The sequence below is a fragment of the Oryzias latipes genome, chromosome 17, assembly GCF_053564925.1.
Source record: "Oryzias latipes strain Hd-rR chromosome 17, Olatipes_Hd-rR_3.1".
Taxonomy (NCBI): domain Eukaryota; kingdom Metazoa; phylum Chordata; class Actinopteri; order Beloniformes; family Adrianichthyidae; genus Oryzias; species Oryzias latipes.
The window spans coordinates 20,032,510-20,059,145 of record NC_136253.1 but is presented as its reverse complement, the minus strand read 5'-3'; the positions used below and the strand labels follow the sequence as shown (position 1 = coordinate 20,059,145).

The 26,636-nt window shown below is 40.4% G+C and overlaps 1 protein-coding gene and 2 non-coding genes across 3 annotated transcripts in view; 1 reads left to right on the top strand and 2 right to left on the bottom strand.

Moving 5' to 3' along the window:
• Positions 1–25,995, top strand: part of dnm3b (dynamin 3b) — a 28,982-nt gene extending 2,987 nt beyond the window's left edge. The window contains exons 5-21 of the mRNA XM_023965739.2: positions 4,021–4,224; positions 4,753–4,851; positions 4,980–5,140; positions 5,283–5,425; positions 5,601–5,736; positions 6,996–7,063; positions 7,915–8,053; positions 8,174–8,260; positions 8,348–8,418; positions 8,589–8,643; positions 14,242–14,355; positions 18,468–18,577; positions 19,947–20,061; positions 20,801–20,968; positions 22,665–22,897; positions 22,989–23,162; positions 24,367–25,995. Of these exons, the coding sequence (XP_023821507.1) occupies positions 4,021–4,224; positions 4,753–4,851; positions 4,980–5,140; positions 5,283–5,425; positions 5,601–5,736; positions 6,996–7,063; positions 7,915–8,053; positions 8,174–8,260; positions 8,348–8,418; positions 8,589–8,643; positions 14,242–14,355; positions 18,468–18,577; positions 19,947–20,061; positions 20,801–20,968; positions 22,665–22,897; positions 22,989–23,162; positions 24,367–24,409 (2,120 nt within the window). The 3' untranslated portion in view covers positions 24,410–25,995. The remainder of the gene's footprint in view (positions 1–4,020; positions 4,225–4,752; positions 4,852–4,979; positions 5,141–5,282; positions 5,426–5,600; positions 5,737–6,995; positions 7,064–7,914; positions 8,054–8,173; positions 8,261–8,347; positions 8,419–8,588; positions 8,644–14,241; positions 14,356–18,467; positions 18,578–19,946; positions 20,062–20,800; positions 20,969–22,664; positions 22,898–22,988; positions 23,163–24,366) is intronic.
• mir214 (microRNA mir-214) lies at positions 15,873–15,973 on the bottom strand. Its single transcript, NR_107183.1, has one exon. It is a non-coding gene; the product is annotated as a microRNA mir-214 (primary transcript).
• mir199a-4 (microRNA mir-199a-4) lies at positions 17,170–17,260 on the bottom strand. Its single transcript, NR_107182.1, has one exon. It is a non-coding gene; the product is annotated as a microRNA mir-199a-4 (primary transcript).
• Positions 25,996–26,636: the final 641 nt, after the last annotated feature.

Below are 26,636 nucleotides of genomic sequence, written 5' to 3'. Positions count from 1 at the left end.
TTTTTAATGGGATTGTGAAAAACAACAAAATAAATACAACATGAGACCTCTTCCCTCTTAGTTTATCAATCACAGATGAACAAAAGCAACAAAATGGTTGTCAATTTAAACACTTTATGTTTTTACATTTATGAAACAGAATCTTTAATTTGTAACAAGTTTTTCTTCGGATGTGGTGATTTTCCGTGGTATTGGCAAGTTTTTTAAAATAGTTTTACACTTTGTGGCATTATGGTTTCCCCTTGGATGCTGCCAGCAGAAAAATAAAAATCAAAAGCACAGGACTCTCCGACATAGGAAACCAAGACTGTGCTTTTGAGAAAATAGACAACCTTTATTACAAATAGTATTAAAATTCCTATTCTAAAAGACACCCAAAAGAGTTAACCAAACCACAAGGGCGATCATGCCCAGCCCACACAGTCAGCTGCACCCAGCTGTGCCCTCTCTGTTGCGGCATAACAGGCTCAATGCCACGCCCCTTGCGTCCAGTGGCAGTAACTGACGCCAGTCCAAGGTGGTGGGACACTGGGCTCTGGTTGTGCCAGGGGGAACCCGCTGCGATAGCTCTCGATCTAGCTCCAGTTATTTGAAAAGCTTTTAAAGTCCAACTCCGATCCTCTTTGTATCTATTGTGATTATAATTAAGCCATCTTTAGCCGAATTAAAACAGAAAAAAATGTGATTTTCTAGGGCATAGTTTCTGCATAGCAGCAGTAGTTCATCAGAAATTCACCTCTGAGCTGCGGGCGGCCTCTTGACACAGAGCAACTCCGCCCCCTTCCCTTCACCTAGACCTTGTGGCCCGCCCAGCATATTTTGAAAGAAGTTTTTTTTCAAACGTCATTTTTTGTCTGCTCCTACTGAAAAAATACTCAGAAATGAAGTTTTTATCTTCATTTTTCGTATATATACCTCCATCTTTAGAAAAATGCCATAAGAACATGTTAAAAACACCAAAAATAAAGACATAATTGGAGTAATGAGGCGATTGTGTGAGTAATTGGAGTAGATATATTTATCGAAAAAGGACAGTGTAACATTTATATGAGCATCTGATGTTCTTTGATGCAGAATTTTGCAAAGTTTTGTAGAAAGTTGGTCCTTTCACACATGTGTGACAAAATGAACCTATTTCATTGTTGAAAGTGACAAATAGCTGGCTGTGGATGGTGGATTTATCCTGAAACAAACAGCATGGTGGTAAAAGTACTCAAAGCAGGTTTTAATTTATATTTTAAACAAAATAAAACTGCTGAAACTTCGCAATTTTGAATGTTTTTTAAGAACATGCTACACTGTGGACTTGAGATTGTTTTAAAGCATTTTCATTATTATTATATAACACTCCTTTCTGTTTGTAACTTTCTGACTAACTGATCCATCATTCAGTAGTTTTAAATATATTATTTTTAATTCATTGCTTTTAAATGACTAAATCATGCACTTTTTATTTTTTTGTAAATTAAATGATGCATTTTTTTTTGTTTGTTGCAAATTATTTACTTTTTTTAACGACCTTTTTTAAATTTTGTTTTAAATGTGACAATGACAAATAAAGTATTCAGTTATTCGAATTCAAAATTCAAATATTCAAAACAAAAAAGCATTTATCACTTATTTTACAAACTGAGAATTTCCTCTTCATGGTGCTAGTAAAGGTTGCAATGTGGATTGCAGTCTTCCCTCACTCACTGCAGAAGGATGCTGGTTCGAATCCTGGCTGGGACTTTTCTGTATGAAGTTTGCATGTTCCCCCATGCATGCACGGGCACTCCAGCTTCCAAAAACATGCTCCATGAATGGATTGACGACTTAAACTTGTCCCTTTGTGTGAAAATGTGTGTGGTTGTGTGGCCCTGCAATAGACTAGAAAATTGTCTAGGGTACACTGTGCCTTCACCTAAAAGTACTTGGGATAGGCTCCAGCAACCCTGTGACCCCAAAAGTGATTAAACAAGTTTTCAAAATGAATAAATGGAGCTAATAAATAAATGTATCTTCTTAATTATGAAAACAAATCTTTTTGACAATTTCCTTAAACTGAAAAAAAGCATCCATGTGTTAAATTTAAGATAATTTATTGTTGTCTCTAATTTATTTAGCTGTTTTTTTAAAAAAAATTTTCTTTAAAAATAGAAAAAAACATTTTTTACAGAAAAATTTAGATGAAAAACATCCCTAAAAGTTTGGATTAAAAAGTTTTATGAAAACATATTTTACACTCCATTTCATTTTATGACCACATTTGAACAGCCTTCTAAGCCATAGATGAAAAATAACTATTCCCTTAAATTCCAACAGCTTTGCATCTATAAACCTACTGGTGTATGTGATTTTAGGTAGACCATTTTGATTTACTTAAATTTTTTTCAAGAATTTAGCTTTTTCTTTCTTCTTATTTCTTGCACTTTTATCCCCTATTTCATATATATAGTCATAGCATCTTAGTTTGTTGAATCCTATTGTTTATTAATGATTATTTTATGTTTTGTATTTTTTGTTAAAGTAGGAATGATATCCCTTCTGAAAATCAATTGCTTTGTACTTTGCATTAACTGGAATTGCTGCGATCGTTCTTTATTCTGTTTTTTTATCTGTAAAACACTTAGGCGAGCTGCGGTTTTTTAAAATGTGCTCTAAAAATAAAATGATTGATGGAAACCGCCCGAACCATAGAAACAGGGATTTGTTGGTGGCAGCACAGCTGCTGAATTTTGTGTTGTGTTGACACATCCATTAAAAAAAAAGTGGTTGAAATATTAACTCATGAGAACAGATGCTTATCATATTTCCATCTTAGACAAGTTTATTCCTGAAAGAGAAAAAAAAGATGTCTCCATCTCCCCTCACCTTGCAAAGCAGTGTCAGGTTTCATTCTGGATGCATTTGTGGACTGTGTTGAGTGACAGTGGTTTTACATGCTCTAAAGCTTATGTGGCTATTTTGGATGAGATGGTTGGAAGGTTTCAGGAATCCGGCCTTTACTCACTCAGGTTCTTCTGGGTTCTTATAGCAATGGCATAGATTCTCTGCCTATTTACCGATTGATCCTGAACCAGAAAGTTGCTATTAGAGAGAAGAATAGTAAGAAGAATAGTCCCTTTTTTTAAGACCCACTCCAATGAAAATGGTGTTTTTGGTGTTTTTAACATGTTCTTGTGGCATTTTGTCTCTCAATATAGGACATATATAAAAAATTAAGCTCCAAATAGCATTCCTGAGAATGTCTTTATGTAAACCGCTCAGAATCAGGAACAGATGAAAAAGATTGTGTTTGCAACGCTCCATTCTGATGCATCCACCTGCAGACAAACAGATCCATGTGCGTCTCCATTTTCCCCGTCTGAGGTGAAATCTGGCTCCAAACTGTACGGCTGGATAGCTCCGCTATTGCTCTCTACTTTTGTTGCACCCCTTATGTTAGGTCGGGGGAGTGAGAGGCAGTATGCTAGCAGGAGGAGCTTTCAGCAACGGGGAGAGGAAGGGGGGGCAGGGTTGCTCAAAGGAAAATTTCTGATTAACTCCTGCCGCTCTGCAGAAACAACGTCCCATACTGAAACAGGTTTTTTGGATTTTGGCTAAAAATGGCAAAATCATAATTTACAGACCACAGGGAAGGCATCTGCTTTAGCATTTATCCAGCCGATGATTTCGTCTTCTAAAGTTATGCTTTTAATTTATTCTATGTAATAAATCACTGGTTTGTCTGTTGATAATATGAAATTCTTAATAAATTGTTTTCTTTTTACCAATAAAATAAAGAGGACTTAGGATGTTTTGCTGAACATTTAAGAGAGACTTAATTTGTTTTTTGCAAAAACTTTTTTTTATATTAAGTCTGTTTCTTTCACCCCCCCCCCCCCCCCCCCAACAAGTTGAAGTCAAATGTTCAAACTGCTGCAAAATGTTCCTTGTCTGTGAGTGAAAGAAACATATGAAGGCTCTTCCAGATTTGAGGTCAGAACATTCTCAAAGTGTGCTCGCCTCATGCATCGTCGTCTTCCTCTGATCCTACAGTCCTGAATCTGACTCTCATCGACCTGCCGGGGATCACTAAGGTGCCGGTGGGGGACCAGCCCGTCGACATCGAGCAGCAGATCAGGGACATGATCATGCAGTTCATCAGCCGAGAGAGCTGCCTGATCCTGGCCGTCACTCCGGCCAACACTGACCTGGCCAACTCTGACGCCCTGAAACTGGCTAAAGACGTGGACCCCCAGGGTAAGCAAGAAACGCAGCACCGGTACTAGAAACCAAAACCATTTAATTTTTTTAACTGTGATGTCCCTTTAGGGGCTGTATAGGAGATTAAGCATATAAACAATGACTTTGGGAAGGATGTTCAATCTTGACTTTTATGTGTTGTCTAAATTTTTAAAGGTATGAGGTGCATTACTGACAGTAAGATTGCTTTTATAAGATTAAAAACCTTTTTTTAAAGAGCTGGAAGAAAGGAGAATAAAAGCACAAAAAAAAATTATAGGAAACAAAAAGAAAGAAAAAATAACACTGGATGATTGAAAAATAAAAATGTATAATGTCGCCTATATTTAAGATTCAGGGGTGGAAAGATTCATAAACATAAGGAGATAAATCAGAAATTATTTTAAAAAAATGTTATAACATCAAACTGGAGTAAGGGATGAGGTAATGCAACAGCAGCTTTCAGTGTCATGCAGATGAAAATGAGTGAAAAGTGAAAAGTGCAGTGAAAGTGTTCCTTTCTGCTACATTTTTTTTTAAATCAAGGTCTGAGGACTATTGGAGTCATCACCAAACTGGATTTGATGGATGAGGGGACAGATGCTCGAGATGTTCTGGAGAACAAACTGTTGCCTCTTCGACGAGGTGACACTGGCTGGATTTATTTGCTGTTTTTCCTCTCTAAAGTTTCCCCCTGTTTTGTTCGTTTCAGTCACAGCGTTGCCGTTATGAAGCCTTATCTTCGTCGCTTCACGTTTGTCGTGGCTTTACAGGGTACATCGGAGTGGTTAACCGCAGCCAGAAAGACATTGATGGCAAGAAAGACATCAAGGCGGCTTTAGAAGCTGAAAGGAAGTTCTTCTTGACCCATCCGGCATATAGGCACATGGCTGAAAAGATGGGCACTCCTCGCCTGCAGAAAGTGCTCAACCAGGTGATTACATATTCACTCAGAGGCTTTCCCACTATGCACTTATAATAATTAATGAGTGGATGGCAGACTTCAGTGTGGGTGGCTTTTCTCTAACCTTTCTCCAGTAACTTCTCATTTTGAAATTTGTGGGTTTATTGTTTAGCAACTGACCAACCACATCCGGGACACGCTGCCAGCCTTCCGAAGCAAGCTGCAGTCCCAGCTGTTGGCTATAGAAAAAGAGGCGGAAGAATACCGGGGATACCGGCCCGATGACCCGTCTCGTAAAACCAAGCAGCTGCTGCAGTCAGTATCCCCTTTTTCTCACAGTTACACGTGTATCAGGTTTTGTTGACAGAAAAATCTGGGAAAGGAATGTCTTTCTCTCTGCCGTCATACTGGCTCACATTTTTAGATGTCTAGAATCCTCTTCTGTGTTTCGTCTGTAACCCCCCCCCCCCCCACAACTGTTGTATTTTAGGATGGTGCAGCAGTTTTCTGTGGATTTTGAGAAGAGGATTGAGGGCTCTGGGGACCAGGTGGACACAGTGGAGTTGTCTGGTGGAGCCAAAATCAACCGCATTTTCCATGAGCGCTTCCCTTTTGAACTGGTCAAGGTGATTTACCGCAAAAAAGCTAAAAAGCACCCAAAGCAGGAGCAGAAGCTGGATTCTGCTGTCAGATTATCTTAATCATGCACACTCTCCCACCCGCCCAAATGTATGGGTTAATTAAAAAAGGCTTGTAAATATTTCAAACTGATTTGTTCCCTTACCTCCAATACAAGCAGTTTTCTGTGATGTCACGTTTGTTTTGTGGCTAGGTCTCTTTTTATTGGTTAATTTGACTAAAAAGTCCAAATTGTCAATCTTGGCTGTTGTTTAAACGCCTTATTTTTTAGTGCTCAATGCACAGAAACACATAGGTTAAGTGGAAAAAGGCAAGAAAGAAGAAGAAGTTAAGAATGATGAAACTATTCCCCCTTTTTGAACCCTGCAAGCAAAATAACATAAACCAGGCTTCCCTCAGAAGAAATATTTTTGGTTTTTATCAGTTGTTTGTTAAGAAGTTATTTTTTTAAAGGTACAGCGGGAAAACCTTTTGAAAAACTAACTTTTTGTCTTAATTTATCTAAACAGATACTAATCAACTTTTAAGAGTTGATTAATATAACTAAAAATGATTTGACAATCATTTTTACACATCACAAATACGTTGCCATGAGGAGGTCCAAGTATGGTTCTCTCTGTGTCCCTAGCCCTGATAAAATAGAGGGTTTTGTCAGGAAGGGCGTCCATCGCATAACTCACCTGTGCGAATCAGTGAAAGCTGATTTGCTGTGGCGACCGCTGACAGGATATGCCAAAAGGTGAATAAAACCCATCGTGTGTGGAACAAATGGAATGCTTATTGATTGATCAAAATATATTGGAATTGCTTGTGTTAATCTTTACTTTAAATAAAAAATTTAAAAAATGATGCTGTTTGCCAAATCATACTTGGACACATAATAAAGTAAGATTTAGAGCTTAAGGCCACATTTTTTATTGAAATATTTTGCTTCATAGCAAGATTTTAGATTAAAAAAAGTAACTTCTGCTTCAAAACTGTGTCAGAAATCTATCTTACCGGATAGATGGATTTTTAACATGTAATTAAGAACATTTAATACTGTGAACACTGATTGTGGACATTTTTCCTTTTGATTGCACAAAAAAAAGGGATGAATCAAAGACTATTGTTGCAGCCTTTTTCCTGCACGGCTCCCACTGCTTACACAGACTGTAGCGTCCGCTCCTCGACTGACTCTGGTTCTGGTTGTCTGTTCTACACTCTGCGTTCACCATGGATTCCCTTCTCTCTCTGCTCTCTCCAGATGGAGTGTGATGAAAAGGAGATGCGACGTGAGATCAGTTATGCAATCAAGAACATTCATGGTATTAGGTAGGGCTTTTCTTCCTGTCTTTTGGAACATGTTCCTGCCCAGTCTAATTTGGGATCTTCTGTCATCATAGTATCATCAGTATTTTCCACGCAAAATAATCATCTTAAAATCTTTTTTGTTTTTATAAGCGAACAGTTTGTGTTCCATCTGTGCTGCCACACTTGTAATATTTTTATAGATTAACAGAAAAAAGGAATTCTTGATGTTTAATTATATCCAGATCTAATCCTTAAAGACCCACTCCGATGAAAATGGTCGTTTGGTTGTTCTTTCCATGTTTTTTGTACAATTTTTCTCATGATGGAGCACACATGTAAAGAAGATTAAGCTAAAAATTGCGTTTTTGAGTATTTTTTTATTCAAATTGAAGTGAATCAGGTGCAGACGAAAATATGCTGTTGGAAAAAGCTTGCAGGTGTGAAGTAGAAGCTACTACGGCTAGCCACAAGCTCCATTCTGACGCATCCCCTTGCAGGCAAACAGATCCATGTACGTCTTCATTTGGTAAACAGAGTGGGGGTCTATAAGCTAGTGGGATAGAGTGTAAACAGATGGATGACGGGAAGTGGGACTGGGCTTACTCCACACCAACAGTCCCGCCCACAACTCAGAGCCAAATTTCTAGTGAACTACTGACGCTTTGCAGAAACCATGTCCTAGAAAATGACAAAGATTTTTGATTTTGGCAAAACTAGAAATTAAAAAGCCACAAGAATGCTTTGAAAATAGACCAAAAGATCATCAGAGAGACACTTTAATAACAAGAGATGCAAAAAGTAGACATTTTCAGGAATTTTGAATCAAAAGAAACATGCAAGCATGTAAACATGTGTTAACTTTTTTTGTCCAGAACTGGCCTTTTTACCCCAGATATGGCATTTGAGGCCATTGTGAAGAAGCAGGTCATAAAGCTGAAGGAGCCTTGCATCAAGTGTGTGGACATGGTCATCCAGGAGCTGATCAACACCGTGCGCCAGTGCTCCTCTAAGGTAACTCCATTCCTGGGAGGCAGTTAGAAACTCTCTGGACAGCGTTGAAGCAGAAAATTTGTCTGAAGATGAAGCAAATGAAGCAATCAGCTGTTTAATCTACTTTTTTTTTTTTTTTAGCTGGAATGCTTTCCCATGCTGCGGGAGGAAACGGAGAGGATCGTGACGTCTCATATAAGAGACAGAGAAGGCCGAGCCAAAGACCAGGTGACACATTTATTTGTTCCTAAATCTGTTTTTTAACCAGTTGAAGAGAAATCCTCCAACTTAAGACCTATAAACGTGTCGTTTCAGCTTCTGCTTTTGATTGACATCCAACTGTCGTACATAAACACCAACCATGAGGACTTCATCGGCTTTGCTAAGTAAACTTCCCCTTTTCACTTCATTACAAAAACTAAAATCCTTCATTCTCTTGGTGGTTTGGAAGATCCCCTTTTCCCACTCTACCTGGTTCTTTTTTTTCTGTCCTCTTCCCGTTTTCTTCTCATTGCTGCATCTCTCCTGCTGCTGCGGTTTTCCCCGCTGCATGCAGTGCTCAGCAGAGGAGTAGTCAGACTAACAAGAGCCAGAGTTCAGCAGGAAACCAGGTGAGCATTTCCTACACGCGTTATGTTCAAACAGCAGAGCTGAAATGTGAGGAAATGCTATCACATATAGCAGGGATGGAAAATGCATCAAAACTTTTTAAATTGACTTTTATTTCAGTTTTACTGAAATACTGCATTGAGAACCCAGAGGAGTTCTCTATTGTCCCTCTTGTTGAAGGGAACATGTACGTGTTCCTTTGAAGATTTATTCACACTGTGAGACATCTAGAGCTGCAGGAATGTCATTTTTTTAATTTCTTTCTATACTGTCATTGTTGTGAACAGGGTTTAGTGCCTTTGTTTTCATATTATAAGGATTTCGTTTCAACAGAGTGAACATTTCCACTGTGTGATGATCCCACTGACTGTATAATTCACATCGGGCATGGTAAAAAATGTGCTAAAAGCTCCTTCTTAAAGGCACCTATGCATCGTGTTCACACTGGACTGTCGCTACCTCACAATAGCTCTTGTACCTACAGTTGGAAGAGATTTGGTGCAAAATGCAAAGCGGTGCCAGTCTCGCTAATCTTACTCAAAGCTTTTTCTTTCACTACTTGATTCCAATGTATGTTTCAATTTTGTATAATTCTTGCCGAGCACAAACTGCAACTACCAAGTCCGAGTCCCTGATTGGTCAAAGATCAATCTGGTTTAACTTTCAATGCACCTTCAATTGCACTTTAGATGTAGAGTCCGAAAACAGTCTATAAAAAACTGAACAGATTGAGTGTGACATCCCCCATAGAAAATGCCTTAATTCCTGCTCCAACATAAAATCAATTTAATTCCGTCACTATTTCTTCACAATACGTTCAAACCAAAAATCGCCAGTAGGCAGTAAATTGGTCACAGTCGACGTTTGTATGGTAACCACTCTAATCAGGAGTGAGCTTGTTGAAGTCCACACGCCTATCACTTAAAAGCGGGCTCAATGGAAGTTGATGGAATTTTGGCTTCTAGGAATGCAGAGGGGGAGGGGTCACTCAGTCCAGCTCCCATATTCAGTCAATGTATGATCCATTCCTGGTGCCTCAGAGCTTTAGGAAGTGGAGCTATGGAAACGGGTATAATGAGCCACAATGTTCACATGTAGTATTAAAATAATTCTATATTTTAACAAAAAAAAAAATCTGAAAGTTTTCTCTGCTTGTAGGTAGAACCTTAGATCACCTCTGGCTTTTGCCACTTGTTCTTTAAATTCTTCAGATTTCTTCGTCATCGTCAGTTGTAGTTTAGATACTTTGCATCCTTGGAGATGAATAAATGTGTAAAAAGACAGTCATTAAAGTCAATAAAAAAGTCAATAAAATGACTGAAAATATATCCCTGTTTTGATCCTAAATCAGAACTTAGAGAGGTGTTTTTTCAGTCCAGTCTTTTGGTAACCCAGTTTTTCTGCTCTTTTCTTTATTTCTCTCTTTTCTCTTTAGTGATGTTGGTAGTCTGAACTACAAGAATGTGATGTAAACTATTTATGGGTTCAGATAAAGTGAAGTAAAATACAATTAAGAGTTGTTTCTATTTCCCCTGATTTCCACACCCCGTCTTTTTAAAAAATTATTTTGGTTTTGCTCAGAGTCAAAATGGCTATACATCTTACACCAGGGGTGGACTTAGCATTAGGCCAAGGTAAGCGATTGCCTGGGCCCCCCCCCCAACGCTCTGGGGGTCCCTAGCTGAACAATTCAACCAAATCGAGAAGTAACAATTAACGGATACATAATTATTGCTAATTATGGCAAATCATTCACTGATTCATATTTTGGCCACTTTTTGTTGGGTTTGGTGGTTTTTAGATGACTTTCGGGCTGCAAAACCACGAGTGTTATCTAGCAACACTGGCAGATATTAAGTGATTTGAAGAGAGATTTTTAAAAAAGCGGTAAAATGAAGCACAGTTACCTGAGACTGATGACATTCCATATGGTTAGGCTACTGTTTTAGTACTTCATTTTAGTATTTTGGTTTATTTTGCCTTCTCTAGTAAAACCTGACAAATGAAAGAAAAGACAGAAAACTCCCCTCTTTTCTATCAGAAATTTTAGTGGGTAACCAATCTGTGCATTCAATTAATTATGTTTATTTTTCCAAGTTAAAAAAAAAATGATTTCAGTTTTTAAATCCTCATCAAAACATTTGTATTCTCGACATTTAATCTGTCTGAAAGTGTACCTGTAAAGAAGTTTTTTTAACTTTAACCCTAGGTAAGGCTTAAAAAAAAAAAGGTTACCACATATCTTCCAATTGTGGCCCATCTCTTATCAACGCCTGTTTCCAATATCTGCCAGGTTTAACAGGTGTTCATTACGGTTAAGCTGCATTCACACCGGACGCAATTCGGATTTTAATGTACAGACACAATCTGACGTCCTGTGGAGCGCTTTGGGCATTGGGCGCGGACCGTCAATCAGGCAGGAGTTTGACCAATCAGGGACTCTTCAGCAAGGCTCAATGGGCATAGGTGATCTTGTGAACCCAGACACGGTGACGTGCTTGCCGGCTCCTCTGTAGAGCTCTCCAAAACATAAAACTCAAGTAACTCGCCCAACAACATCAATGTTTTCCATGATGTGGCAACGAAGGAAGTCCAAAAGAGCTTTGGCGGTCATTCTGTGGCTGGAGCACCAAGGCGTCAAGAACATTTTAGGGCAGACATCGAGCAGTAAATCTGACACACATCAAAAAAGAGGCGGCAGATGCGATTTGTGAATCGCGTCCGGTGTGAATGCAGCATCAGACGGCGGTCTCCAATAGTTTCAGTTCTCTTTTAAGATCCGCCCATCTTCCCCGTGTATCTATGGATAACCGGCAAGTGTGAGCCAGTGTAGCGATGGCCAAGAAACACTCATTCGATTGAGTGTTTAAACTTAGTGCGGGTGGCCTACGTCAAGGAACTTTCTGGTGAGGAATCTGCATGACATTTTTGGGGTGGATCCTCAAGGTATGGGTTAATTAAAAAAGGCTTGCACTGAGAGTGGTGCAAGCTTGGGTGATATTGAGAAGAAGCAACAAGCAAACAATTGCCTTCTGGAGGTGCAAAGACAGGGAGGGACGAATTAGAAGAACTGCTTTAAACATGAATTACTGAGCAAAGGCAGAAAGGGGCGTGTCACCAGGATCCGAATGAAAGCGAAGAAGATTTTTGACACGGAGATTGACGACGCTTCAAAGAGAATAGAAACGTTTGCAGCCAGTGCTATTCATAACATGATCTTCTGATTTCAATATATTCTGAAATGTTCATCTGGTGGAATTGTCTGCATTTCTTGACCAAATTTAACTGTAAAATGAACAAGCAGTTGGGCAAAAAAATATTTAGTCAGTAACCAATTGTGCAAGTTCTCCCACTTAAAATGATGATAGAGGCCTGTAATTTTTGTCATAGGTTATACCTCAACTGTAAGAGACAAAATGAGAAAAAATTATCCAGAAGAGGATTGGGAGAATGTCCGATGGTCAGATGAAACCAAAATAGAACTTTTTGGTAAGAACTCTACTTGTTGTGTTTGGAGGAGAAAGAATGCTGAGTTGCATCCAAAGAAGAGCATAGCTAATGTAAAGCATGAGGATGGAAACATCATGCTTTGGGGTTATTTTTCAGCAAAGTGACCAGGATGACTGATCCCTATAAAGGAAAGAATAAACAGGTTTATTCTTGAATGAATGAACAGATTTTGAGTGAAAACCTCCTTCCATCAGCAAGGGCATTGAAGATGAAGCATGGCTGGGTCTTTGAGCATGACAACACACTGTCCTGATGACGAAGGAGTGGCTTCATAAGAAGCATTTCCAGGTCCTGGAGTGGCCCAGCCAGTCTCCAAATCTCAACTTCATAGAAAATCTTTGGAGGAAATTGAAAGTCTGCGTCGCCCAGCAACAGTCCCAAAACATGACTGCTCTAGAGGAGATCTGCATGGAGGAATGGGCCAAAATACCAGCTACAGTTTATTAAAACCTTGTGAAGACTTGCAGACATGTTTGACTGCTGTCATTTCCAACAAAGGGTAACAAAGTATTTAGTTAAACTTGTCTTATTGACAAAATACATATTTTCCACCATAATTTACAAATAAATTCTTTAAAATTTAGAGAATGTGATTTTCTGGATTTTCTTTCTCATTTTGTCTCTCATAGTTGAGGTATACCTTTAAAGAAAATTACATGCATCTCTTATCTTTTTAAGTGGGAGACTTTTCACAATTGGTGGCTGACTAAATACTTTTTGCCCCACTGTATTACCCATCAACATTCTGCCTGTGATGGAATAAAAAGCCGTCTCCAACCGATGCCTGTCTCTTATAAACGCCAGGCGGCTGCTAAAGTTTTGGAATAAACGCTGCAGAGGGCTCTATGTTATTGTTTGCATGGGTCCCCCAAACTGCTAAGTCGCCCCTTTCTTTTACTGAAGCCAAACTTTTGAACAGCACCATACAAATTTTAATAGATGTCATAGTTGGTTCTGTCTTCTAGTCATGCATGCTGTGTTGTTTGAACTGGGCTAAAAGACCTCAAGTTATTTTTTTTCCCTTTATTTTCGGTTGCATTTTGAAGAATCACATACGGTTTCTTTTACTATCTGCCACCATCATTATTTTTGGTGTTGTTGTTGAGACATTTCCCTTTGTTTTGAACCCCCTCCTGTGTCATTAAGGTGCCACCTTGCATTTCATCCCCATCCCTTAGTGAGAATCTCAGCTGCCCTCTTAAGGGTGTCTGCAGGTGAGTATTGCTCATTGTAGGTATGGTTTTGCAAAGTCATTTCTGCCTGCAGTTACACCTCTGCCCCATCGTGTGGTGCTCTTTTCAGCACCGGTTCTTAAAACCTAACCATTTCCTCATTTTCCGAACAGATCAGGAGCGCTTATTAATTGGGCCTTTCCTTGAGGTGCTTAGACGTTTGTTCTTTCAGTGTGCTTAAAAACCTCACTCCTGTTGCAGGCCTCCTCTCCTCCCGCCTCAGGCCAGATTGTAAGAGTTTACTCTAACTTAACACTCTCCTAACACCACCTCTAACCACCATCAACCGCAGACTACAAGGGGTTGACACCTAGATCTGAAAAATCCAACAGTTTGGAAGCTCTGAAATGTTTTACAACACATTTCTCATGTTGATTCAACCTCAAACGGGGTTCAACAGAAAAAAGCGGCATAATGATTTGGGTAACCTCCTTAGTGAGTCTTAGGCGGTTTGAGTCTGACAGTAATCTAACCTAATAATCACCTGGCACCGTGCCCGCAGGCCTGTTGGACCCGTAGGGTTAATACGGCTAAGGCAGAGGACACAAACATGCTTTATTGTGTGCTTGAACCACTTAACACGGTGGTCACTAACACCAACGTCTCCCTGTGAGCACAGCCACACAAGTCACATGCCTGGCTCTGTTGAGTCACACTCAGTGACACGCCTAACCTTCACAAGCATTTCACAGCAATCCGTGCTTGATGAATCTCCCAGATTTACCATTTTTTAACCACGTGCCAAGAGGCGGGTGAGGTTTAAAAAAAAAAAAAAAAAGATCTGTTCCTGCAGAGAAAAGGTGCTGTCGGTCTGAGGTTCTGTGTTCTCTGCACTCATTTCCTTTGGCCTCTCCGCAGGTCATCCGCAAAGGCTGGCTGACCATCAACAACATCAGCATCATGAAGGGAGGAGCTAAGGAGTATTGGTTCGTGCTGACAGCCGAGAGCCTCTCCTGGTTTAAGGATGACGAGGTGAGCTGTTGCTCTAGGTTTGACCTCAAGCACAAATGTCAATACAGGATCGAAAATCCTTAAAAAATTAACCCAACTAGGGTTGTTTTTAACCCAACTCCAACGTTAAAAATGACTAACTTATTTTCTGAGTTATTTTAACTCAAAGGAAAAACAAAAAAAACCTAAATTAAGTCAAAATGAAACCACTCTAACCCAAAAAAATCAAATTAGAAGAAAACCAGACACATATCCTAAGATAATTAACTCAAAAATTGGGCTTAAGAAATAAGTGTTTTAAGAGAGTGTAGCTGAATGAAAAGATAAATCTACCACTCCTCATTGGAAAAATAAACTCCACCAATAAATATTATTGTTAAAAGATACAATTCTTAAATCAACATCGATTCTTTCCTTTTCAGGATCAACTTTAACAGCCAGAGGTAAGGTAGGAGTTATTAGCAGGGAAATATTCTTACTTCTGGTCGATTAGTTTAGTATTTTGTCTCACTTTTTTTAGTCACATTACATGAAATGTATTGTTTTCATTCTGTCTGTCAGTAAATTGCATAATACAGGCCACTTTCAGATAGACGGAGTTGTAGGTTTTGCATAATTATTCAAATTACAATTCAAGTTTCTCGAATATATATATGTATATATATAGAGAGAGAGAGAGAGAGAGAGAGAGAGAGAGCTAGAGAGAGAGAGAGAGTTCATATTGATATTTTTGCTTGTAATGTTCAACCAAACAGAGTTTGCAATTGTTTTAGCTCCATTTTTTCTAATTTCAGTGCTGTGAGAAAAACGTGGAGCATTTGGGAGGAAGGTTGGATAGTCAACCGGTCCACAGCATAGGTGCTTAACCAGTCGATCAAATGTTCGGCTGCTCGTCCAGAGATGAGCCAGAAATGTACACATGTAGCAGAAAGTAATTTTTTTTATGATTTTATTTTAAATGTTTTGGCTGTGTTAATTGCTGCTTTCCAAATTGAACAAGAAAACAACTAAATTTTTTTAATTAACTTCAGAAGCCCTGAAGAAAATTGACCTTTTTTTAGAAAATTTCAATTTCTGATCCAGTATTTAGTTTTTGGTGGAAGTTGTCTGCTGGAGCTGCAACATCAGAGCCAAAATCAAATATTTTTCTTTAAAAGAAACCCAAAGATAATTGAAATATTAATATACTGAATATTTTTTATACCATTTTTCTTCTCGTTAAACTAAAAAAAATGATGCTTTAGGTTAACTGATGATGTTTTATTGCTGTTTAACTTTTGCTCTGGCAAGTTTTTATTTCAACAGATTTCAAATGAAAGGAAAAATACTCACACAACTGCATATTTTAAGCTCTTAGAGTTAAAATAAAATTTAATTTAAAGATGACTGCGGAGATTTTCCTGGACGTTTCAGTTTATTATGATTTTTTTTTACAATCTTTATTTTTGTACTCATCTAGTAAATTAAAAACAACAAAGCATTTGTGTATTCCACCATAGTCGTTGAGCCAACAGGATGCAGCGCTTGGGTTTGCTGTTGCGCTCTGTTTTGTTTATCTGCCTGTCTGTGCCTGCTGTACAGGTTGGAGGATATTCTGCACAGCAAGTGTAGATAGGCAGACACACTGCAACTTTAGCTCTTTTCTCCTGGAAGAGTTTCAGTAGAGAACATTAAGACAAAACCACACACTATCAAATAGGCTCTTTCTGGACCGTTTGCATTGTTTCCCGCTGCATCATCAGCATGATGAAGCAGTTTGCTCCACCACTTCCATATGTGACCACTTTGGCAAGGAGTCCGATTTTCAGCGTTCTCTCCCAGTTTTTTTCCCCCCTTTTGTCTCGGCTTTCTCCTGCTCCCTCTTTCCCCACCTCTTTCCACTGGGAGTCTTAGGCATCCGCTTCTTCGTTGCAAATGTGGAACAGATCCAATCACAGCCCGAACGTTCGCCCAAAAATACACGAGAGGCGCTCTCGGCGAGAGAGCACATTCAGACGTTTGTGCGGTCACAAATTACAGACTTTGTACAACGCTGTTTTCTACTCTCCAAACTTTCTATAGTCGCATAGTTTGCTTGCGCGAGCACAGATGCGTCCTCTCCTCCCTCCCTTAATGTGGCTGGCAGTTGCTTTGGAACTTTGGATCCCGCATTCCTGGCAGAAAAATCACAGGGTTTTAATCCAAACATCGGCCTCCAGTACTCTGGCGGAGACAAACACTTGTATTAGACATCAATACACCTCCCCTCCCATTCTACAGCCAAACTCCCCGTTTTTCCTCAATGCTAAAAAAAGGTCAAAGATCCTTTGTGTTAAGGTGAAGTCTCATGTTGCATTTAAATATTGCATCTTTGGTTATAAAAGATAAAAAATAACAGTATTCTTTGCCCCCTCCCCATGGTCTTTTTCAACACCATTGAAATAACTGCTTGGGGTGTATTTTCAAACTCCGCTTGATTGATTGGCCCTTCGTTCCTTTGGCTCGTGTTTGATGCTTTGCAGCCACATTTGCTCCTCCCCCTTCCAGTGGACCACATCTTCATCAGAGCGCGAGCAGCCTGCACACTTACTCATTCATGCTATTAATTATGTGAGCTCACTGCTCTGAGAGCTCCCAGCTGCCTTTGGGCTCAACGTGTAGGTCTCAGATCCCGAGCTCCGGAGCGAATAGTTAAATTAGTGAAAACCTGGTGACATGTTTATTCTGTAAAGAGCAGAAAGGGAAGCGCTGAGTGTCAAGAGTGCACGTAGGACACAGTACAGAGGGCACGTACAGAAGGTGGAAGTGTTAAAAATGCATCTTTCAGAGAGACGGACAGACAAAGTGACAGAGGAGAGCCCGGCCCAGTCTAACCAATGTGCAGACTACTGTACACCAGTATGACAATGAACAGGTAGTCTGAACACTGGGTGGACGGAGCCGGAATGGAGAGCCAGGCCTTTCGTGCCGCTTTCCAGATGATCTTTCCGTGGAGCGACTCTTTCGCCTCTCGTCCGATCGGCAGCAAAGGATCCCATCTGTGGAAAACCCCCTCAAAAAGTGGCGTCCTCCGACTTCCCCGCAGTTCCCTTCCACCGTCACCGCACCTTTCTTGGAGTGTTTATTTGTGCTGGTGGGCGTCGGAGCCCTGGCTCCCATTGCGCTCCGCTTCGGTCACGCCGGCCGCGAAGAGTATCCAGCCTTGACGTGGCATATTCGCTCAGACGACCGGGACATACTGGCTGCGCATTCAGGGAGGGGATATTACAAAAAAGAGGGAAAGAGAGAGACGGGAGAGGGGGGGGAGTCTGGGAGAAAGGGGGAGGAAAAGGGAGGGGACCACGGTGACCAAATATGGACAGGAGGGACCCCTTTGGGGAATCGCACCAAGAAGGGTTTTGCAGCTTCTCCTTGTCGTCCGATTCTTACCTGCATCCATTAACCTTCAAGTTTCCAAAGCGTCCGGGCAGATGTGGGGTCCCGTCTTCTGTCTTCTGCAAATCCACTTCAGGGTCTGGGTCTGGAGCCGCCGTCACTTTAACTTCTCCCTCCTTCCCTGCTTCTCTGTGTGCTGCTAAGCACTACCAGATGTTGAGTTTTAACGCCAGGCTGTCATTTAATCTCCCTCCTTGAAAAAAGAAAAGAAAAAATCAGGCAGGAAGTGGGCCCCTCTGGAATGGAAAGAAAAAATATTGAAAAAATATTGAGGGGGTGGGATGAAGAAGAAAAAAATGACAGAGTTAAGAAAGATAGGCTGGGATGAAGCGTGAAGTTCAGAGTGAGGGGGGTGTCGCTGCTCTTTTAGTCTCAGCGGCGGCGGCGGCGGCGAGTGTGAGGCCTCATCTGGACCTCCAGGGCTTTAACATGGAAGAGTGTCCCCACCACAACATGAGCCCTTTTGCTACCAGCCCGGACTGTGAAGAACGACTGCGCCTTGACCCACACTGTAATGACTTCCACATGTGCTCCCATTCTTTTCTTTCTCTGCCTCCGACTCCCCTTCCCCACCCTTACCTCCCACTCTCTCCTCTCCCCCCATTCCACCTCCCTTCTGTCTTTCCCCCACCTTTTTCTTTCTGCAAGTGTACCCACAGTTTAAAAAACCCGATCAGTCCTTTTCAAAAGACGCTGACCTCTGCCCTCTCTGTTCACAGGAGAAAGAGAAGAAGTACATGCTGCCGCTGGACAACCTGAAGGTCCGCGACGTGGAGAAAAGTTTCATGTCAAGCAAGCACATCTTCTGCATCTTCAACACAGAGTCCAGGTCTGCCGAAAACCTCAAAACCGTCTCTCCCATTTCCTTTTTTTTTTAACCATTCTAGCCAAGATCTATGAGGAGAAGCAGCAGTTCCAGGTTACGCAAAGAAGGAAATATGTTTCAGGGTTATGTGTCACGCACCATATGTGAGCCTGCATATATTAGAAATAAATGCAAGGAGAAAGCAGCACGGATCATTATACTCAGTACACAGTAATAACCCGCTGGTGATAATGATAAAAAAGAAAACAAGCCGTCCCGAGCGAGCTGTAATGTATTCACACCACACTGAATCAGAGGAAGAATGTTAAATGTCATGCCTGAACTTTGAGTAATTGTTGCAACGTGTCCTGCAGAAAATTGAGCGTTTTCTTCTTCCATAACATTTTGGGGAGATTCAGAGAAAATGTGAAACAGCAGCATATAAAGAGACTACAAAGACATCTATAAGAGCAAAAAAACTTGAACTTTGTTTGCACTCATTTTTAAAGCTTAAAGATGCAAAAACAAAAACTATTAAATATAATTTTAGTTCAGATCAGCCTCTCTTTACTTGGTTAACTTTAAAGACCTACTCTGATCATCTTTAGAGCTATTTTCAAAGCATTCCAGTTGGTCTTTTATATATGATTATGCTGTTTTTGCCAAAATCAAAAAATCTGGGTCATTTTCTAGGACATAGTTTCTGCAGAACAGGCCTTCATTAGATATTCACCCCTGAGTTCTGGGCGGGACTGTTGGCGCAAAGCAACCTCTTGTTGTCCGCCCAGCATATTTTTTACGTCACACAAAAGCTCTAATTCAAATTGTATTTTTGCATCTGATTCACAACGATTTGAATAAAGAAATACTCAGAAAACGCTATTTTAAGCTTAACTTTCTTTAAATGTGTCCTTCATTATGAGGAAAATGCAGCAAGAACGTTTTGTTCCGCATATCCCGCTAACCTCCAAATAATTTATCCATCCACATATGTTACAAAACATTTCTAAAATAGGAGGGGAAAAAATTACTTTTGCCTCCGATTCCCCTTCCCCAAAGTGAAAACTGGCAAATCAGTTTCATCTTTCCACACTTTTTGTTATTTTCTAATCCATTTGTGGGGGTATCTCATCTTCTGACTCACCTTTGATTCTCAAAAATTCAGTCGTTTTGGGGAAAATATATTTTTTTTATTTCTATACCAACATGAAATGGATTTAATCTTTCATTTACACGGTCAGCACAAAAAAATCAAATTGAAACTGCCACTTTTTTAGTTTTCAGAATTGAACTTTTAAGACCTGATGCATTTTGTAGTATTTGTGGCAGATTTTTGTGAATGTATGTATACAATTTTTGCTTCATTCCTGCACTGCTCACTTCCACTGTTTAGGAATGTTTATAAGGACAACCGCACTTTGGAGTTGGCCTGTGACTCTCAGGATGATGTGGACAGCTGGAAGTCATCTCTCCTTCGTGCTGGGGTCTACCCCGAGAAGACCACCACGGTTTGTGATCAAGCTGCTCTAACTGATCCAAACACATCCCTTTGTATTCCCACAGTTCAATTTCAAAATTTCTCACAAATCTTATTGAAGCGAAGATAGAAGGAAAAATGTAGGAGTGAAAACACTGTTAGTGGCATTCCAGGGTTCTGCAACTTGGGGCTCCGGAGCCACATGCGACTCCTTTACCCTATCATTGTGGCCCTTGGGTAAAAAAAAAAAAAGGTTTAGTTTTTAAAAGGAACATATTTTTGGGACTTTAAGGTACATTAAGCGAACCAAAACGGTTGGAAAAGTTAACCTTTATACATACAGGGGGCTTCTGACTACATTACCCATAATGCTCTAATAATCCATCAAGTGGTGCATCTTTGTAGTTTATCACAGTCATTAGACCACAACCAGAATTCATCATAAAGTCAAAAAGCGCATTGGATCGTAAGGCGAATCTTCGAATCTTTGAAAACAATTGAAGGTAATGGAATTGATTTGAGTTAGTTTATGAATTCATGGCGACTTCATACCTACTAATGCATTCACTGCAGGGAGATAATCCTATGTGGCACAAGGTGTTTTATTTTGAAAAGGGAGTCATGTGAACCTTTGTCAAAGGTTATAAACTATTTTATATTTATATTTTTGCCAAAAAACAATAGTAAATTTATATTTATCATATTCACAAATACAAAGCAGGGTTTCATTTTTCTAAACACAAAACACATTTTCCCTTGTATGTTTGCAGGTGGAGAGTGAATCCACCACCACCACCTCAGATAACTTCTCCATGGACCCTCAGCTGGAGCGCAAAGTGGAAACCATTCGCAACCTGGTGGACTCGTACATGGCCATCGTCAACAAATGCGTTCGGGACCTAATTCCAAAGACCATCATGCACTTGATGATCAACAATGTGAGACAAAAAAGGGGGGGAAAAAGAACTGTGCAAATGAAAAATTAAACAGCTACATAATGATCTGTAAAAAGAAGGATGCATTTTAGTATAAAGCGCCTTTCAGGACACAAAAACAACAAAATCTAGGACAAAACAAACAAATGAGCAAATGAGATGTTGCTTTAAAACCAGCGGTTGAATCAATATTCCGAATTTCAGGAGCAGTATGGTATTTGTCTTATGGTTCCACATAAGGTCAACCAGCTCAGCAGCCTTGTGGTAGAGTGTCCACCCTGAGATTGGAAGCCTCTATGGGGTATGGGGTACCTGAGGGCTGCCTGGTCTCCGTTTGACCGGAGCAAGAGCTTGGTTTGCATAGACGGTAGAAAGTCAGACCTGTTCCCGGTGCATGTTAGACTCCGGCAGGGCTGCCCTTTATCACCGGTTCTATCCATAATTTTTATGGACAGAATTTCTAGGCGCAGCCAGGGGCCAGAGGGGGTCTGGTTTGGGGACCACAGGATTTCCTCTCTGCTTTTTGCAGATGATGTTGTCCTATTGGCTTCATCGAGCCAGGACCTCCAGCGTGCTTTGGGGCGGTTTGCGGCAGAGTGTAAAGCAGCTGGGATGAGGGTCAGCACCGCTGAATCTGAGGCCATGGTTCTGGATCATGGAGAAAGGTAGTTTGCCATTGGAGTGTCCCTGCCCCAGGCGGAGGAGTTATAATACCTTGGGGTCTTGTTCATGAGTAAGGGAAGATCGAAGCATAAGATTGACAGGCGGATCGGAGGAGCGTCCACTGTTATGCGATTGCTGTACCGATCCATTGTGGTGAAGAGAGAGCTGAGCCAAAAAGCAAAGCACTCAATTTATCGGTCAATCTTCGTTCCAATACTCACCTATGGTCATGAGCTCTGGGTCATGATCGAAAGAAAGAGGTCCCGAATATAAGCAGCCGAAACGAGCTGCCTCTTTAGGGTGGCTGAGCGCTCCTTCAGAGATAGGCTGAGAAGCTCAGTAGCCCGCAGAGAGCTCGTAGTACAACCGGTTCTCCTCCACATAAAGATGAGCCAGTTGAGCTGGCTGGGGCATCTAGTCCGGATGCCTCCGGGACGCCTCCCTGGGGAGGTGTTCCGGGCATGTCCCACTGGGCGGAGGCCCCGGGGAAGACCCAGGACACGCTGGAGAGACTACGTCTCTCGGCTGGCCTGGGAACACCTCAGGGTCCCCCCAGAGGAGCTGGAGGAAGTGGCCAGGGAAAGGGAATTCTGGGCATTTTTGCTTAGACTGCGACCCGGTTCCGGATAAGTGGAGGAAGATGGATGGATAGAAATTGCTATGTTAAAATGTAAAATACGTTATGAAGAAGATCTTGTGAAAAATTGTGCAAAAAGCAATTGGATCATCTATTTGTCAGTCAATCAGAAGCAAAAAGTTAAAGAAATAATAGGAACCACAGAAAAACTACACATTTAAAGCAAAGTCCTTTTATTTCTCAGTATTGGGTACATATCATTTGAAAGATTTTAAAGAAAAATGATTACTGAAAGTATGCATAATCCTATTTTTTGCAGTTTTTAAGTCTGTGAGATGGAGAGTTTTGTTTCTGTAGGTTTCAGAGGGTTACTGTTTACGCTGAAGTTGAAAGGAAATGCTTTTTCTGTCTTTTGGCACACATAATAGATCTGTTTCTGTGATTCCTCCCTGTCACCAGGTGAAGGACTTCATCAATGCAGAGCTGCTGGCTCAGCTGTACTCTGCAGGGGACCAGAACACCCTGATGGACGAGTCCCAGGAGCAGAGCCAGAGGAGGGATGAGGTGCTGCGGACCCACCAGGCCCTGAAGGAGGCCCTGTCCATCATTGGTGACATCTCCACCTCCACCATCAGCGTGCCCTTGCCTCCACCTGTTGACACCTCTTGGATGGGAGGAGCCGGGGGCCGCAGGTAATTCAAATAAAAAAAAAAACAACCAAAAATTCAAAATGACAACAAACTTGGGCGTGGCATATTTACAACTCGTTTTTCCACTTTTCAGGTCCCCCCCACCCAGTCCCACTGCCCCCAGGAGGATGTCAGCAGGCCAGCGCCCAGCCCCTCGAGGGGCCCCTCCTCCACCCAACCGCCCAGGTCCCTTAGGGCCCTTCAATAACAGCGCGGACAGCCCTCAGGCTCCCAGCCGCCCAAATAGGGCCCCACCTAGCATCCCTAGGTGAGTGATTAAGCTTAAATGGAAGAAATATAACACAAAAAAACACCATCTATTTAAATGTATTTAATTATATAGTGAGCCAGGTTCTAAAAGTACTTTTTATTCCCTGATTGCAATTATTTTGTTAATTGACTTAAAAAAATCTACTACTATTTCAGTTCAATGGTGGGGCTGCAAACGCTGTCACGTCATTGTCTTTCAGTAAATGAAGTTAAAGTTTTATAAAAGAATTCTAAGGATATTTTAAGAATATTGAGGTGATTTGGAGGCTCTGGGGGGAGAAATGAGGCTGCTATTTTAGGCAAAGTCACACTTTTTTGTGGAGGAGTGCTTTAAAGAAAAGTGAGATTTCTTTGACATCATGTAGCTTTAGTGCAAGAAATTATTGAAAAATCAGGTTTTAAAGAAGGCTTAAAAGAATTCAAATGGAGTAAATTCAACTCTGAAAATAACCTATTATTTACCCCACTTTATTCCCATAATACTTTTTAGAGTTCTTTTTATCTTTTTAAGTCATGGCTGGGCAAACTTTTTGACTAATAGGTGGGAATCAACCTTATTGGAGTGAGAAATAACATGTAATCTGGACAAAGACACATTCATTTTGATTGAAAATTAATATATACATATTTTAAGACAGAACATTTTGGAGTTGTTATTTCTAAATGTGTGGCTTTAGTTCTCCTTTTGCGCCATTGGGTTGATGTCACTCAGGGAAAAACAAAAACATAGAGAAAATGCTGCGTTCATGCGGTGTTGGAATGATTGGAATAACAACTGACGGTCTCGGAAAACACACATGAACGTCAGGAAAACAACAAATTTTCAAATAACTTTCTGCACGTAGACCAGGGGTCGGCAACTTCTGGAGAAATATCAATACAATTTATTTTTTTGGCGGGCCAGGGCAAATAGTTTAATGGATTAAGTAAAATGCATATAAAATTACAGGCATGCTATGTCATTTAACTTATTTGCTAAGTAATTTAAGAATAGATTTTCAAAATAAAATCAGTCAAGCTTAGGCTTACTGTCCTTCAAATTCTCAGTTTCTACAGCAAAGTCATTGTCAATCAGTCTGACTGCTGCCATGTGGACTTTTTTGGTATTCAAACTCATGTCCAAGTGAAGATAATAATTTAAATGTCCCTTTTTAAAAAAAAAACTGTCTTCATGCGCTGTTTTGGGATTTCTTTCTCCTCAGCCGGCGGCCTCCTCCATCTCCAACAAGACAAGCTCCACCTTAATCAGCTGAGGGGGTGCCTCGTACCCTCATCTGCCCCCCCCCCCCCCCCCCCCCCCCCCACTGTCCTGGTCTCTCCTTAGTGCACACACTGAAGTCTTTGACCCCCCCTCTGAACCTCAGTCCCTCGGCAGGTGACGACATCCATATATCTACGTACAGTATGGTACTTGTCTTGTGGTGTATGTGTATGTGTGCTTGTTGCTCGCCTGTGATCCAGGTTTGCTTAACAGCTCCATCTCCCAGTATCAATCCTGGACCCCCTCCCCCCCTTAACCCCCCCCTCCCTAAAAATGTCCTGCAACTACATAGCTGCTATATGAATTTAAAAAAAAAAGGCTCAGCAGTCATATGGTCCGACCCATCCCAGAATGCAGCATGGCACTAGCTGCTTTTATTGCATGGGAGTGTGTGTACGTGAGGTGTGCTCGTGTGCGTAAGAAGGAGAGACTACTTTGCCTATATGTAGGCTGACTTTGATTGAGAAATGCATTAAGCTCCTGTTTAATGCCCCCTCTCTTCCTCCTAAGTGTTTATCATCAGCCTGGTGTTGAACTAGCAGCAGGAGTCGTATCTTATAGTGTAAGCGTGTACATGCGTTCTTCTGTCATACTGTGTACGTGGGCGTGTGCGAGGACTCATGTGTATGTGCCGTTTGTCTGCACGTTTGTGGTTCTTATAATTATGATTTTTTTTTCTCCATTTTTTTCGTTTGTTTGTATGGTCAATGCTGTTCACGATGACTTCTCCAACGACCCCATCCCTCCCGGAAGGTCGGGTGGGTTGAAATATAATGTTTGTGAGTTGTTTCTGTGTTGTAGTAGCGGCCATACACACACATAGCAAGGCTGAGGAGCACCTTCAGTATTCTCAGTGTGGAAATAACAGCCTCACCGATGCGTTGAACCTCGTCCACCTGTGCTGTATTGATGGTCAAAGCGTGACCCCCTACAGCCTTAAACTCCGATTCAGATGCTGACTTGTGAGATGAATGGGACTGGAGCTCGCACTGAGAAATTTCTCGCCCAGTGTAAAAAGCTAAATTAGATTTCTCATAATGACTAAAAAAAAGGCTTTAATATACTGTAACTATTCATTTCCCTCAGGTTTGAAACGCCTAACCTCCTTCTCTGTCTGGTCTCACCTCCGTCTCCTCTATCACGGCAGCCAGTTAGTCAGTGCCTGCATCAGAACTTGAGGTTGTATCGTCAATGTTTAAGTGCTTCTCTGTCGATTTGTTATCGTGTCTGTGAGCCTAAATTGTGTTCTTATGTATATAGGTAATGATAAGGAGATACTATACCTGTGGATTGTAAACACCTTATTAAGAATCCTTATGCTTAAACTGTTCTCTTTGTCTCTATTCACTACATGCTTTCCAATTTAGACTGCCTTACTGGCATAAACTACAATTTTTAATTGCCAAAGGTAAATACAGCTCTGAGAAGTGAAAAAAAGGAAGAAAAAACAAAGACAGGAAAATGACTTTATGTTTAGGGCACAATAATGGTAAATTTGGGAAATGTATTAGTTGTTATATTCTGTGCGTCTGTATCGCTCCTTAATAAACATGTTCCTGATGATGTTAAACTTTGTCCTCTTTTTTTAAAAATTGGGTTGGTGGATTTGCATAAAGAGGCTCATAACTTATATATTTTTTATGGTTTAGACTTCATACAAATTTGAAGTGATAGGAAAAGACATGAGGAGCAGAGTTGGGATAAAATACTTTAAAGAAGTAAGTAAAAACACGGAAGAGATCAATATTTATTATTTTAGCAGTTGAAAAGCAGATGCTGCAGCAAGTCAAATTTCTAAAACAACAGCAGAATTACATTTTTTTTTATTTTATTATCTTGAAAATGGACCTAAATTAATGTAAAATTTTATGTATTTTACCACTTCCCATAAATGAAAAATTGCATTGAAATTTAGTTTTACATTTTTTCTATTTGTTTAAATACACATTTAATGTATTTGTTCTTCAGGGTTTTTAAGTTCTTGATTTAAAGAATTTTCAAACAATAGTTTCAAAAATACAAATATTGTTAGTTTTGTTACAGTTTTTTTTAATTAAATTGAAAGATTATTATAGTTTCTCATGAAGTGTTTGCTTTCTAATGAGAGTAAGCACGTCACAGTTTATACATTTATAGATTTTTTGTGGAAATGTTTTTATTTTTCGACTTTGTGCTTTTAAAACTGGGATTCATTATGTTTGCTATTTTAGG